We start from the raw sequence: 12,766 nt of genomic DNA, 5'->3' as shown, positions 1-12,766 counted from the left end.
GAAATTTTCTGAGAAAACTACAGAATTGTATAAGGATGTAACATCAACAGCTTCTACTTGATAAAGAAACGAGTAACTCCGCTCATCCGGTAGGTATTGAATTGTTATTTAAATAAAAACTTACATCGCTAATTTCGCCAACGTCGAGGTTCTTGGTATCCGAGCCGGAGCCGTTCGCGTCGGGCGGCGGCCCGGAACTCGCTGGAGTCCACGGCGCGGAAATGGTGTCGGCTGCAGCCACCGCACTGCCTGTAACAATTAAACAGATCCACTGCATTACCATAAACCACCTGTCTTCCCTGTTCGATTCATCGACAACAAATATATGTATATATGTATATATACAATCAATGAAGTAGTTGCTTCTCGTTTAGAAATTCGATAAACACCGGAAGAGAAGATTTACAACCGCGCAGCTGCATTTCTCCAACTCGAAGCTGGTCCACGCGATGGAATCCGCGGCTGGCTCGTTTTCGAGCCTGGAATATCGTTGCCGCCGCCAGACAGGCGTTATAGGGGCGCGCGAAAATTCATAGTGGTAGAAAGATGATGCAAACAGAGATAGAGAGAGAGAGAGAGAGAGAGAAAGAGTGGAGAGGGTGGTTGATGAGTGACGAGAGGAGGTGGAAAAATCAGCGGATGAAAAATCGTGAGCAAAACGCGGCACGGGCACGCTCGTTGGCGCGGCCAACTCAGAATCTCTATACGCTGGAGCAACAAGTGTTCGCTGATATCGCGTATCAGTGCCGTAGCTAGAAGTGGGGGTTGCTCGTAGGCGGTACACTCCGCCTACCGGAGGTGGAGTGTGTACGTTAAGCCCCCGGATGAACCCTTCTGCCCCTCGCTTCCGACCGCAATACCGGATACCACCGAATGCAGGAGAAACTCTGCATCCTGTCGCGTTCCACGCGATCCTCTAATCTCCGAAAACACTGACTCGCAACAACGGGATCGATCCAACGACACGCTTGTTAATACAGATACGTGTCAATTAGCCACTTGGAAGATTCTAATCTTCGAGGCCAGTTCGAGAGAATCTTCAAAGTATTCGGAGTATGTTGGTGAGAAAGATTTAACAGTCGTGTCAGAGGGGTGAATCTGTCTATGATTCCTTAATATGTACAGTAGCCGTTTGATAATTCCCTGTAATAGGTCTACATCCTTGTTATTCATTTGAGAATTCTTCATCTATTAGGCACAGATCAGCCAGTAAATTAATGGATAAATGTCAATGATAAAAAAAAATACCCAAAGGCTTTTGCAACGAGCCGACATAACAGGCAAAAGGGTTAACGCGAGAACGGCTGGTCAGCGGTGGGCCGCTCACTGAATATTCGTGTTTGTCAGTGGGTAGGGGTTGTGTGCGGACACAATATGCAGACTGCTGAAAATGAGCGTAGCTTTAATAGAGACACGAGCTGAGCCAACAAGAGAGAGGGAGATAAAGGGAGGTATACACACGAGTGCGATATGTCTCCGTCGATGCGTGTATAATCACTGAATTCATATACAGTCGCAGTCAAAAATTGCTTTGATTAAATTGCTTCATTCTCTACACCTTCCTTTAACTAAGTTCCATATGACCATACACTGAGGTATAATATAAACTTCCTTTAATTAAAGCTAAGGATAAAGGGAGGATTCTCCTTCCATTTGCTTTCGATTTTGGGAGAACTTAGGGAAAACCTCAAGATAATAATTATGTCCTTAATCGAAGGGAAGCCAAGGACCATACAGATGTACCTTATCCTTATCCCTAGAATAAGCTAAAACCACAGGCCAGTTAGTTCCCACACTTCCCACCAGAGGGATCATCCGCAATAACTTTCTCGCAAGTGGTGGCAAGTCCTAACAACCAATCCAAACATATTGTACATCCTCGGATTTAGCTGTCCTACATCCAAGAAAAGGGTCACCTAAGTGCTCTTACCGCATCATCCCCTTAGCAAACACCAAAGGAAACACCCTCCACCCTTGAATCATGAATTCGATACGTACCCGTACACAGTTCACTTTTGACCCCGACTGTATCGTACGGGGCTAGTGTATACGTCCTTATGTAAATGCGTGCGTGCACATAGGTAACGCGCGCGATCGCGTGTGCAGGGCAAGCGTAATGCCAGCGCGGCAGAAAGCATAGATCATGGCGGATGACGCATGGTTGCATTCGGTGTGTGCCCACCGCTCGACGGGGGTTGCCCGGTAGAGGGATGGAAATGCGCGGATGAAGGATAGGGAATGGCCGGGTCAGCCGTGATACGGCGCAGGAACTCGAGCATAGGGAGGGTGGAAAGCATTTTGGAATGTCGTGGCTACTGCCGGTCACGGGAGACCCCGGGACGCGTCCTTGTCCGCCGACACACGGATCGTGCCCCCTACATAACTAAATTTCTTGCCTCCTTTTCGTTTCGTCTGCGACGATTCCGGACGTGTCTGGCTGCGAAGACGGGGGTCGATCAAAGGGACGGTAGATACAGTTTGTTCATAAAGTGTATTAACCCTTCGGAATGATAAATCTATAATTACTTCTTATTTATCTGAGTATTAAGTATATTTTGGCAATGCTAAAAAAGCAAATAATTCTTACTGTATCGACGACAGCCGTGAATCTTTCGGATCAGCTTTATCCTTGAGCAAACGTATCCATAGAGCGTCGTATCCGGAGCGGTTGCCAGAGGTGCTGGGGTACGGTAAATGGCGCGTTTGCGGGTAGTGGTGGTTCTGGCTGAGCTGTAAATTTGGCGTATAACCATTCGGGGGTAGCCCTGGTCGAGTAGGCCAGGTCTGGCAGCTTCGGTGGGTGGTCGCGTCGGGTGGGGACAGAAGGGTGAGACAGGAGATGGGGGTCGTAGAAGCATTCATAGCAGAGACCATAGGGTGGCTTCGGTGGAATGCGTCCCGTTTAATATCGCGGAACATTATATATCGCCTCTCTTGTCCCTACATTGCCCGTACCGTACACTATAACGCTTACAAACACACTCACGATTCACCTACGATCCTTTCGCGACATTGACTCCTTTTCCATAGTTACATATCATGAATACAACGTGTACAGGCTGCCACACTGGAACACCCCCTACCGAGGATTCGTTGTTACCCAATCGTAAAAGAGGAGGTCGAAGGGTGGTCAACTGTAAAGCCACCCTTATGTGTAGGATGAATTCTTAACACTTTGTCGATGAAATAGGTGAAACTATGTTTTAGGGAAAAGTCTATGTCCTAATAGTCCAGAAGTATACTGTAATTATTCGATGTTCATTTAAAGTTAAATTAAGGGATGGTGTTAAAATTACATCGGAATGATCGTTTGATTAACGTTCAGATCGGAGAGAAAATACTACTTGATATTTTTATCAACGAAACAGCCGAGCAAACGCAATTGCTCGTTGTCAAAGGTACGAAAAGGGGGGGTGAGAAAGCGGGAGGGGTGGCTGGTACAGCATGAATGGATATTATAATTTTCATACCTTTGTGAGAGAAATTAAATTACCATTCACGGGATATCATGGCGACGATATTAAAGGTATATAGTAGTTTTAATATAATATAATTAAATCTACGTTTAACCCACATAAAGGGATATTCTCGTTGGAAAATACGCCGGGAAATTAATTATTATCTTGACTCGGCGAGCAAGTTTCCGTGTCGTAAAATTTATTAAGGGCTGCTTCTAGTCAGCCTCCCCAGTTTTAAGACCATTTTCAAGCATTAAAAATAGAGGAATTTTTTCGCATATTTCAAACCTTAACAAACATTCAACTAATTAAACTTTCAATTACATGAAATACTAGACTGTTGCAAATTATATGAACGATTTAACGATAACTTTCAACAATTGTACCACTACTGAATAAAATATTTATTAATTAAAACATGTTTCAAATTTTTCACTTTTATATTGCTCTGCTACAAAAATTATTTATTAGAATTTTACAAATGTCAAGTTTCAATTATTAAATACTGAATTTCCATTTCGGTTCAATTTAATTCAAACAGTGTAGAGGAGTTATAACTGTACAAGTTTCTCTCGAGAAACGAAGAAGTTTACCATAGAAAAGTTGGCTAACATCTTACAGCAATTAACACTTCTGCAATCAATGACGTAGTTCATCTTTCATCTAATGAACTGAAGGATCCTTCTGGTCATAGAATTACGTACCTCTTTTCATAAAGCATAAGTCTTTCCTTTAGCTGTACATCTTATATGAAAAGGTAAAGTGCATCTAGAACCACAGTGCACTTGCACTTAGGTCGGTGCATCGTTGCACTCGTTAAAGAATAAAATGAGCTTACGTTATAGTTCAATTTTGTTTCTATTCGCCAGCAGTTTAAAACAGGAAACTGATATTAATATTTTTCTTTGAGCAAAAAGGAGTGATCGCGAACCCTTTTTACGCGAGACTGAACAGCTCGAGGAGTTATAACGACGCTTATCTTCGAATTATTGAAGAGTGATAAGGTGTTGTAGCGAAGGTATACGGTTTACGGCTCGCGTCACACAGAGGCGGAAGAATGTTCTCTGCTTTGACAAGAAAAGAAGGCTACGAAGGGTACGACTTGTACGTACAACGTTCAAGAGACTGCACAAAGTGGATGGTTTTTCTTGAGAACGTGTAACCTGAGAATTTTTATCATCCAGCTGTTATCCTTTTTTTTATTTTTATTTATTCTCACAAATTTTCTTCTACTGTTAAAACAAAATTATTTCATACAATTACCCCTAAATTAAATGTACAAATTATTATTTTATACTTTACACACTTGAAGTGTTATTGATAATTGAATGTTCAACTTTCTCCTTCATCGAAGGCACTCAATTAATTTGTGCATTTAATAATTATTTTCTTTAATGAAGACTAACGAAAGAGAAGAAGGTTGCAATTAGAAGAATATCAAACAGGAAAGTGAGTGTCTATTTCAATCGTTGTTATACCTCGCACACAGACACACAAATGAAGGAAAAAGGGGGAAAAGCGACGTATAAAGAGCCGTAAAAACTCGAGAATTCAAACGGCAAGCAGGGAAGGTTAATTTCCTGGAGCACCCGATAAAAAAAAAAAAAAAAAAGATGAAGCTTGCTTCGAGGCCACAGGTGCATCCATTCAGTGCATGACAGTAATTAATCTCTCTCACCCCCTTTTTTTCTCCGCCTATCCACGCTTCTCGTTCATCCCTTCTGTTCTCGCCCTGCTGGAAAAAATCAAGCCCAATTCGCGCCTCGTTTACCCACACTTACACATCAGTTTCAACCGTGATTCACCGCGAAAGAAGGAGAGCAGAGAGGTAGGAGAATAATAAATGCACTCGAATCTTTCCACGAGAATACACGTCGAAACTCAGGTAGGTCGAGACAGGCTAAGATTTACCTCTATCGTGAAAGAACGATGAAACTTTTTCTCTCCTTTGTTTGCTATTCATGGATTCTAAACAGAGCGTTGATGCTTTTGCTCTCGTTATGTCGAGGACAATTGAATTTTTATAAGTAAAGCACTGGAATTTGATATTATTGGTATTATCTAGAATTTTAAGTACATAAATAATTCTTTCAACTTGAATTTAGTATTATTAGAATTTTCTATTATTATAAAAATTCAAGTACCTAAATACATAATACCAAGTCCCTTATAATAAGTACATAATACTCTTTTAATTATAAATGAAAGATTCGTATGGAAATTCAAGTGTCACCCATAAATGAATTCTCTTGCAAATAAAATCACAGCGATACCTCGGCTGTTCGGTCTTTCATCTTTTCGACTAGCAAACAGTAAGAACAGCCATCGACACAGTCAGGTGTTACGAATGAAATTCATGGAACAAAAAAGGGAGAGAAAAGGTGGTTACAGAAAAACAGTTAGGGAAAGCTCGCGTAAAACATCGAGGAAGGAAACGAGGGAAACGAGGTTTGAAGAGGAGCAAACGATTCTTCCCCGTTTCAGACTTCCCCCTTTTTTCTCTCTTCTTTATCCTCCTTTCCAACGTTTCGTTGCGCGATGTTCACACGTATTTTTTTACAATTCTTAATTGCAATTTCGCGAGAGGAAAGGGGAAGCATAGGATCACGGGTCGAATGGAAAGCCGGTGTCGTTTGGAAGCTCTTCAATTAGCGGGGTATACCCGACATCCCCCTGCCTCTCCTCTCCTCATGATACTCTTATATTCCACGAGCTGGCTCCTTTTACCGTTAATGACCGGCTGAATAGCGTTTCCGTTGCGTGAACGAGAAAAGAAACGAGTGTCTTGTGTGGGTGGATATCGCCAGGTGAGTTGATGCAACGACACACTGGCGAGGCTCTTTTTGAACGGCAAAGCAATTTGCTCGAGAGCCCGCTAGTTCGTTACGCTAACGTTCCAGCTAAATTAGAACGAAATAATTTGTTCGAGCAATTTGTTGAAGCAATTTACGATGAAAAGGATCGCACCGGCATTAACGGAGAATTAATTATGACCCCTCGAGGATCCCAGAGTTTTTCCCACCCACGACACTTCTTTATTCCAATCTGTTTTCTCGTCCTCTCTATTAAGCTTTTTCCAAATATTTTCATAAACATTGCGAATGTTCATTAATATACTGAAGATATTATTTTGCTCCTCTAACCGAACGGATGACGTGAAAATAATTGAAATCACTGTGACAGCTTTGCTCGAGGACTTTTCAAAATTTCTACATCAGAATACGCTTCGGTTCGAGTGTTAATTATTCGTACAATCTTTCTCTTCTTCAAATGATTATTCACGCTTGGTCAGATCCATCCCCGACATCGAATACCATAAAAAAAAATCATGAAAGTGTATCGATGGGTGCTCGAGCGTACACTACTCTTCGTGGATCATTCGCGGAGCAATTACCAGACAAAATAATTCGCGATAGAACCCGACCTCCTGCCGTCTTTTTTTCCCTTCGTTCTCATTTTCGATCAACCCTCGAGTCGCAAAATTGTAACGTAGTAAATATGTACATAAATCGGTCGACGATTCGTATTGTCGGTCGCAATTAAAAGGATTAATTTACATATTGCCGGATTAACCGTTCGGATCATAAATTATTCAGCGTATGCTAATGCGGCCTCCTTTGGATTAAAGTCTATAATTGAATGCTCCTCGAGAATAAGGAAAGAGGCGCTTGAACCCCTAGCCGCCAAACTAACGAGTATTAACCATGTTATACAGGGTGTCTATGGCGAGTTCTGTTCAACTGGCTGCCCTGAGTGCAATGATTTAATTGCTCTGAGACCCAGGCACCTGCTAAATGTTCCATTAAATTAAATTAAATTAAATTAAATTCGTGGCGCTGTCCACTGGTGATCTCAATAATTTTTTAAAATAATTTTGTCCTAATTTCACTTGAAACAATTCAACCCCCACTTGCCGGAATCACTCCACACGTGATTTATCGAAACTTCCTATTTCAATCAAGGATCGTCGAGCAGTATTAATTGGTTGATGATCAATTTTGCCTGTAACTCGACAGGTGACCGGTCGGTTCGTCGAACAGCTGATTCCCTGGCGAACCCGTTGGAAACGTAATCCAAGGTGTCGGCTTACGGGTAACACGGTAGAACACACCGCAGAAAGCTACACGAGCGCAATAAAACGCGATCGAGGGTGGCGAAGTAGTGGGAGGTGGTTGAAGAGGAGAAACTAAACCGTGGGGCTCCTCGTTTTCAGGAACGATCGAGCTTCCAAGCGTTTCTTCTACGTTCGCTCGATCTTTTTCGAGTCGGCCAGAGAAGACAGCTGCTGGAAAGGCAACCAACCGGTTTCTCCTTTCTTTCTTTCCTTCCCTTTTCTCTTTTATCCGTCGTCTCCTCTGCCCGTTTCTTGCGTCTGGTGTCTGCTTCTCCGGTGTCGAGGCATCCGCGGTAAAAACGGCCCAACAAAAGCGACTGGCTGACACCTATCGTCGTTCACTCGGTTCAAGGTGATCGATCATCGATTTTTCGGTGATCCAAAACGACGTATACATTAAGACTATCCAAAAGTCTTAAGGTTCTTCGAAAATTTATCATTTATTACCGGAGAAGCTAGAATTTTCATCCGAGATCTTCCAAAATGATCAAGTATCTAATCAGTGACGAATACCGGTGTAAAAAGTAACGACTGAAAGTCAGAAATACTTGTACCCGGTCATCAAAGTGTCAAGATATCTAAAAATTTGGAAAAAGACAACCTACTCGCGTTACGTAATTTAAAAGTAACCGATTCGTTCGCTAAATCGTCGCTAAAGTGGCATTAATTTGGAAAATCATCGAGGATAATCAGCCAGAACGTACACTGAATATTTATCAGCCAATATCGAACCGGCTAAAGAGAGACCGAGAGAGAACACGCTCGTGGATGCACCGTTAATCGATTTGCATAAGATGAGAGTCGACTTTCGAGCCGGTGTGCGTGTGTTCGAACACCAAGAAGGAAGCAGATAGGCGGATGAAAAGAGTAGAAGGGAGAAAGAATGATAGGAGAACTACTTCTCGAGGCATAATTCATGTAATTACGCAAGCAATTCAGGAAAGCAATCAGGAAACGCATTTCTGTATCGATGGTCAACCATCCTACGTGATCTAAAATTAACGAGACTATGTTTATCAAAGATATTTTTTTCAAAATTAAAGTAATCTTCAAAGAAGCGATAGATTAAACTTTGTCTAGTGACGTGATGTTCCAAGTTATTGGGTCAAATTATAATTCCAAAATGGTAGAAGACGAAGCGGTACCGTTTTCTCTAGAGAATCCTACTTAGCTCGACAGTGTACATATTTAAAAATTTGGTAAAAAATTTATAATCCAAGGAGAAGCGAGTGGATATCTTGCTGACAATATACACGATACTGTCTCCATCGTTTCTCTTACCTTGCCTGTTGTATCCAGCAGCCGCGTCTCACGAGGATCATTTAACCGAGATAATTGCCAAACATTGTTTACCTTGTTAGCCGTTAGAAGCTGGCTCGTAAACTTGCGCGAGTTAATAAGCAGAAGCAAGTGAGCGAGGCTAGGCGGAGGAGCGAGGCAAGCTCGAGTGCGAAACCGTGTGTAAATTAGCGTCTTCAATTTGTAACCATTCGGCTGACTTTACGCCGCAGTTGCGAGTGGCTTCGCGAAAGACCAGCACCGGAATAACGAGATGGCACAACTCTACCGAAAATTACACGAATATTATTCAGAAAAAAATTGTATAAATATTCCAAAATTGGAAGCATCTATAATTCTTGAACATCACAGTAGGAATGGATTAATTAAGGAATTTGATGAGGAAAATTTTTGAAAATAAAAATGAAAAAAAGAAAAATAAATGACAGTGCTTTGTGATTCCCTCATCTATGAAACTTACAGGCAACCTAAGTGCTGATTACTCGAAAGTCATTGTTCCAGAGTTAACTGGTTGCGCTGAATAACTCGATTCTTCGACGGCATGAATGCGTGTACAGGTAATTTTTATTCGATGAAAAGCGAGGAAGAATGCGCCGTTCGTGAGAGTGTGTTAAATCTCATCAGTCGCTAATTGACAGATCATCTTTGAAATCCGTTGGATGACAAGTGCAGCGTTTGCCTGCTGGCTTCTACCCCAGCTTCAGGTTGCGTGTACATGGTGGAATAGCCGGGACGAAGAATAGGATGATGAAGAAATGAGATAGAACGAGATAGGGAAGGGCAAGAAGAGGAACGAGAGGCTGCCGGTTCAGCTGCATTAATTAAACTAGCGGAGGACAATGAGCCTGTCTGCCGGCTCGCTTGCCTCGCTGTGTAATTCACGCCTCTCATGGGAGAGGCACCCCTTCGACTTTGCTTTCCAGTTTGAACCTTCCTATGGATAATTACCTACACCCTCCGTCTCGTCCTCCCTTTTCTCTCGCCGTTTCTCCTCTATTTTCTTCCTTTTTCACCGGTTTCCTCCTTCTTCTGCGACACGCGTCGCGCTTTCGAGCGTGCAACTGCACGACGATGAGCTCGTCGCTTTGGTTAATTTAATAGATTCGAACGGGAGAGACAGACATTCGAACGACGACGTTTTCCCTTATCGATTAGCTTCGGATTATTTAGAAAACATAGAAATTTTCCATCGCTTTCAAATTGAAATTCTAAATTCTTCACCTTCTATCATTAACGCGATAGAAAAGCAAGATTTGAGATAGAGAAATGGTAATAAATAGAGTATGTTTTTTCGAGAGACACCAAGGAGAGTATTTGTGTTTGAGAACCACGATCTGTTGCGCTCCACAGGCGGAGTCGAATCAAAGGGAGAAAAGACCAAAGGAGAGGATCGGAGCTGAAAACGATCCTTCTTCGTTGCTACCTACGTGCCCCTTGAGAATCGACTCTTCAAGCAGGTTAGACAGAGAAGAATGAAAGAGCTGATCCTTCCTTCTGCTTCGTAGCTACCTTTCCAGGATCTCGTGATTGCTTCGACTTCCTTGCCTCGATTTCCTCAAACTTCATGGGGAAGGAAGGGAAAATTACGAAATGCCTGTCCCTATTTCGAAATTCAATTGCGCCTAGCCATCGAACTTGATTTTTCCAAAATTCCACTCTAACACTTGGCGAGGATTAATTGTCGAAAGGTAAGATATACGCATACGCGAGTAAGAGAATTCTACCATCGACCAAATTCGCTTTTGATTTCATTTTAATTGCGAGTCATTACGTCGATTCGTGCTAACCCAGTTCTCCGCCTCGAGGATACACGCACGCGACCTTTCGTGCTGAAACCTCGTCCCCTAGCTGTATTCTCTTCTAATACCTTACAACAGAATAACTATACCGTTTCGTATCGTTTTCGTCCGAAAAAATGCTGAGACTATCGATTCAATTTCGCAGTTCTATGCACTTCGTTAAAAATTTTCAAAATTATCGAATTTCTTAATTATTAATGAAAACTCGTTTGCTCCGCGTGTCTACGCGGTTCGGCATAGTTGTCGATGCAGTGAATGGAATTTTCTAGCGGAACGAGGAGGAGTCGGAGCGAGTTGCGAAGAGAAATACAAGTCGCGGAGGAAAACCGCGGGACGAAGGCTGGTGCTCGTCTTCGTCTCTGTTTCACGTCAAACGAATTTCCACGGTGGATGAGGGGGTACGAGAGGTAGATGTACTTTATCGATTTTCGCATACCAGACAAGCTGCTTCTGCTCTCGCAGCGATAATCCGTTGGCTGGTGCGGCTTAAATCGCCCACTTGCAAACTTCATCGACACGATGCTCTGCAGCTGAGAAACTTTCATCCGCGGTGGTCCCGATCGGAGAACATCGGTGTTTCGTTTAGAAAAATCGAGACAAGATCTTTTCCTAAAGAAACAAACCCCTTCGGATGAGATGATCGAGAGTAAAGGGTTAAAAATAGGTCAAACAGAGAGAGAGTAAATAAAAATATAAAATAAATTTCCCTGTCGTTAATGAAATTTTCCGAGGTTCGAATCGATGGGATTGGTCGAAGCCGAGTGAAAAGTGGCGGGAACAAGCAAAAAGAAGAATAAGAAGAAGAAGAGACAGAAGGGTGAGAAGAGAAAGACGAAGTGGACGAACGTCGCCGTCTGCTATTTATATTCGATGCAGCGGACGTTCAACTTACAAGCACCCCCGCCTTACCACGTATACGTATATCCCTCTCGCTCGTTTCTTCTCTTGTTTCTAGTCTTCACCTCGAAGCGAAAACGTACAAACTTGCGAATAAATCTCTCAGTCTCTTGCTACCCTCACGGCCGTCCCATATTCCTATTTTCTGATCGTGCTCTAAAACATGAACCGAAAATAAATTGGATTCTACCCAGCTATTACTCGCCATCCTTGTTTGATGCTCAACGAATCGTTTGATAAGCACTTAACCGCGATATCCTGGACCTCTAAAGAAAACTGAACCTGACGTATAGTTAACTGAAAGCTTGGACCAGGTTTGAATTAGATGGTCTTATGGTTCATGGGTTACCATTGGGCAAAATACTGAGAAAGCTTGAGGACAGTGATAATAAAAGGCAGGAAGTGATTGCTGCCCTTTTATATTGAGATGACAGAATAACTGCCCTAGGAGCAGTTGTCTAGGTCTAATTTAGGGTGCAGGCAAGATTTTCCAATTTTCCTGAATTTTCTTAGCACCACTTCAGATAAATATTCGCAGTCTACTTATAACTATGAATTAATTCAACAGGAGATTGTTGAGCAATGCTCGATGATTCTGCGGCTATATTTACAAAGAAGCTTTAGCATGAAATTTGTAAGGAATTGTTTGCCAGATTATTTAAATACAAAGCGTCGTTTCTTATTCTTCGGTCGAAAATTATTTTCAATTCAAATAACGTCGAGATTAAGAGGGAGGAAAAGAAGCCAGGTTGAAAAGCATGTATCATCATCGATCGTAATTAGAATTCGCTTCGTGGAAATGGTATCAGAGATCTCCGCCTTTCGTTTATAATCCTCCTCCTCTATTTGAGAGGGATTCGGCATCGTGCTTAATACGATTACATAATACTCGCCGTTGCATCGAACTTTATCCTCTTACGCGTAAAATGACAGGAAAATAATTTGAAAGATAAGAGTGGATTTCAATTTTCACCCTGTGTTTTGCTTGAAACAGAATTTTTTTCTAAAATTTCTCAAATTAAAAGGAACACCCTGTATACTCGTGACCGTCGAAAGCTCCTTCAACAGGAGTCTATAAAATGTGTACACACAATCTCGAGATCCTGGAAAGTGGAGATCTTCGAGGGACCGATCTACTGTCCAGATACGATTTTTATCTGATCCGGGATCAGAGTACCCACTTTCGCTGATCTATCGCG

General features: G+C 42.2%; 1 protein-coding gene across 9 annotated transcripts in view; it reads right to left on the bottom strand.

The window, feature by feature from the left end:
* scalloped (TEA domain transcription factor 1 homolog scalloped) overlaps nucleotides 1-12,766 on the bottom strand; it is an 86,855-nt gene that overhangs the window by 20,520 nt on the left and 53,569 nt on the right. For 7 of the 9 annotated variants that reach the window (XM_034325736.2, XM_034325733.2, XM_034325729.2 and 4 more), the window contains one exon: nucleotides 125-249. In XM_034325736.2, the coding sequence (XP_034181627.1) occupies nucleotides 125-249 (125 nt within the window). Of the gene's footprint in view, nucleotides 1-124; nucleotides 250-2,587; nucleotides 3,555-12,766 lie in introns of those variants that run through there. The other 2 variants (XM_034325728.2, XM_034325730.2) reach the window with 2 other exon arrangements.

The sequence above is a fragment of the Osmia lignaria genome, chromosome 5, assembly GCF_051020975.1.
Source record: "Osmia lignaria lignaria isolate PbOS001 chromosome 5, iyOsmLign1, whole genome shotgun sequence".
NCBI lineage: Eukaryota > Metazoa > Arthropoda > Insecta > Hymenoptera > Megachilidae > Osmia > Osmia lignaria.
This window is presented reverse-complemented; position numbering and strand designations above follow the sequence as displayed.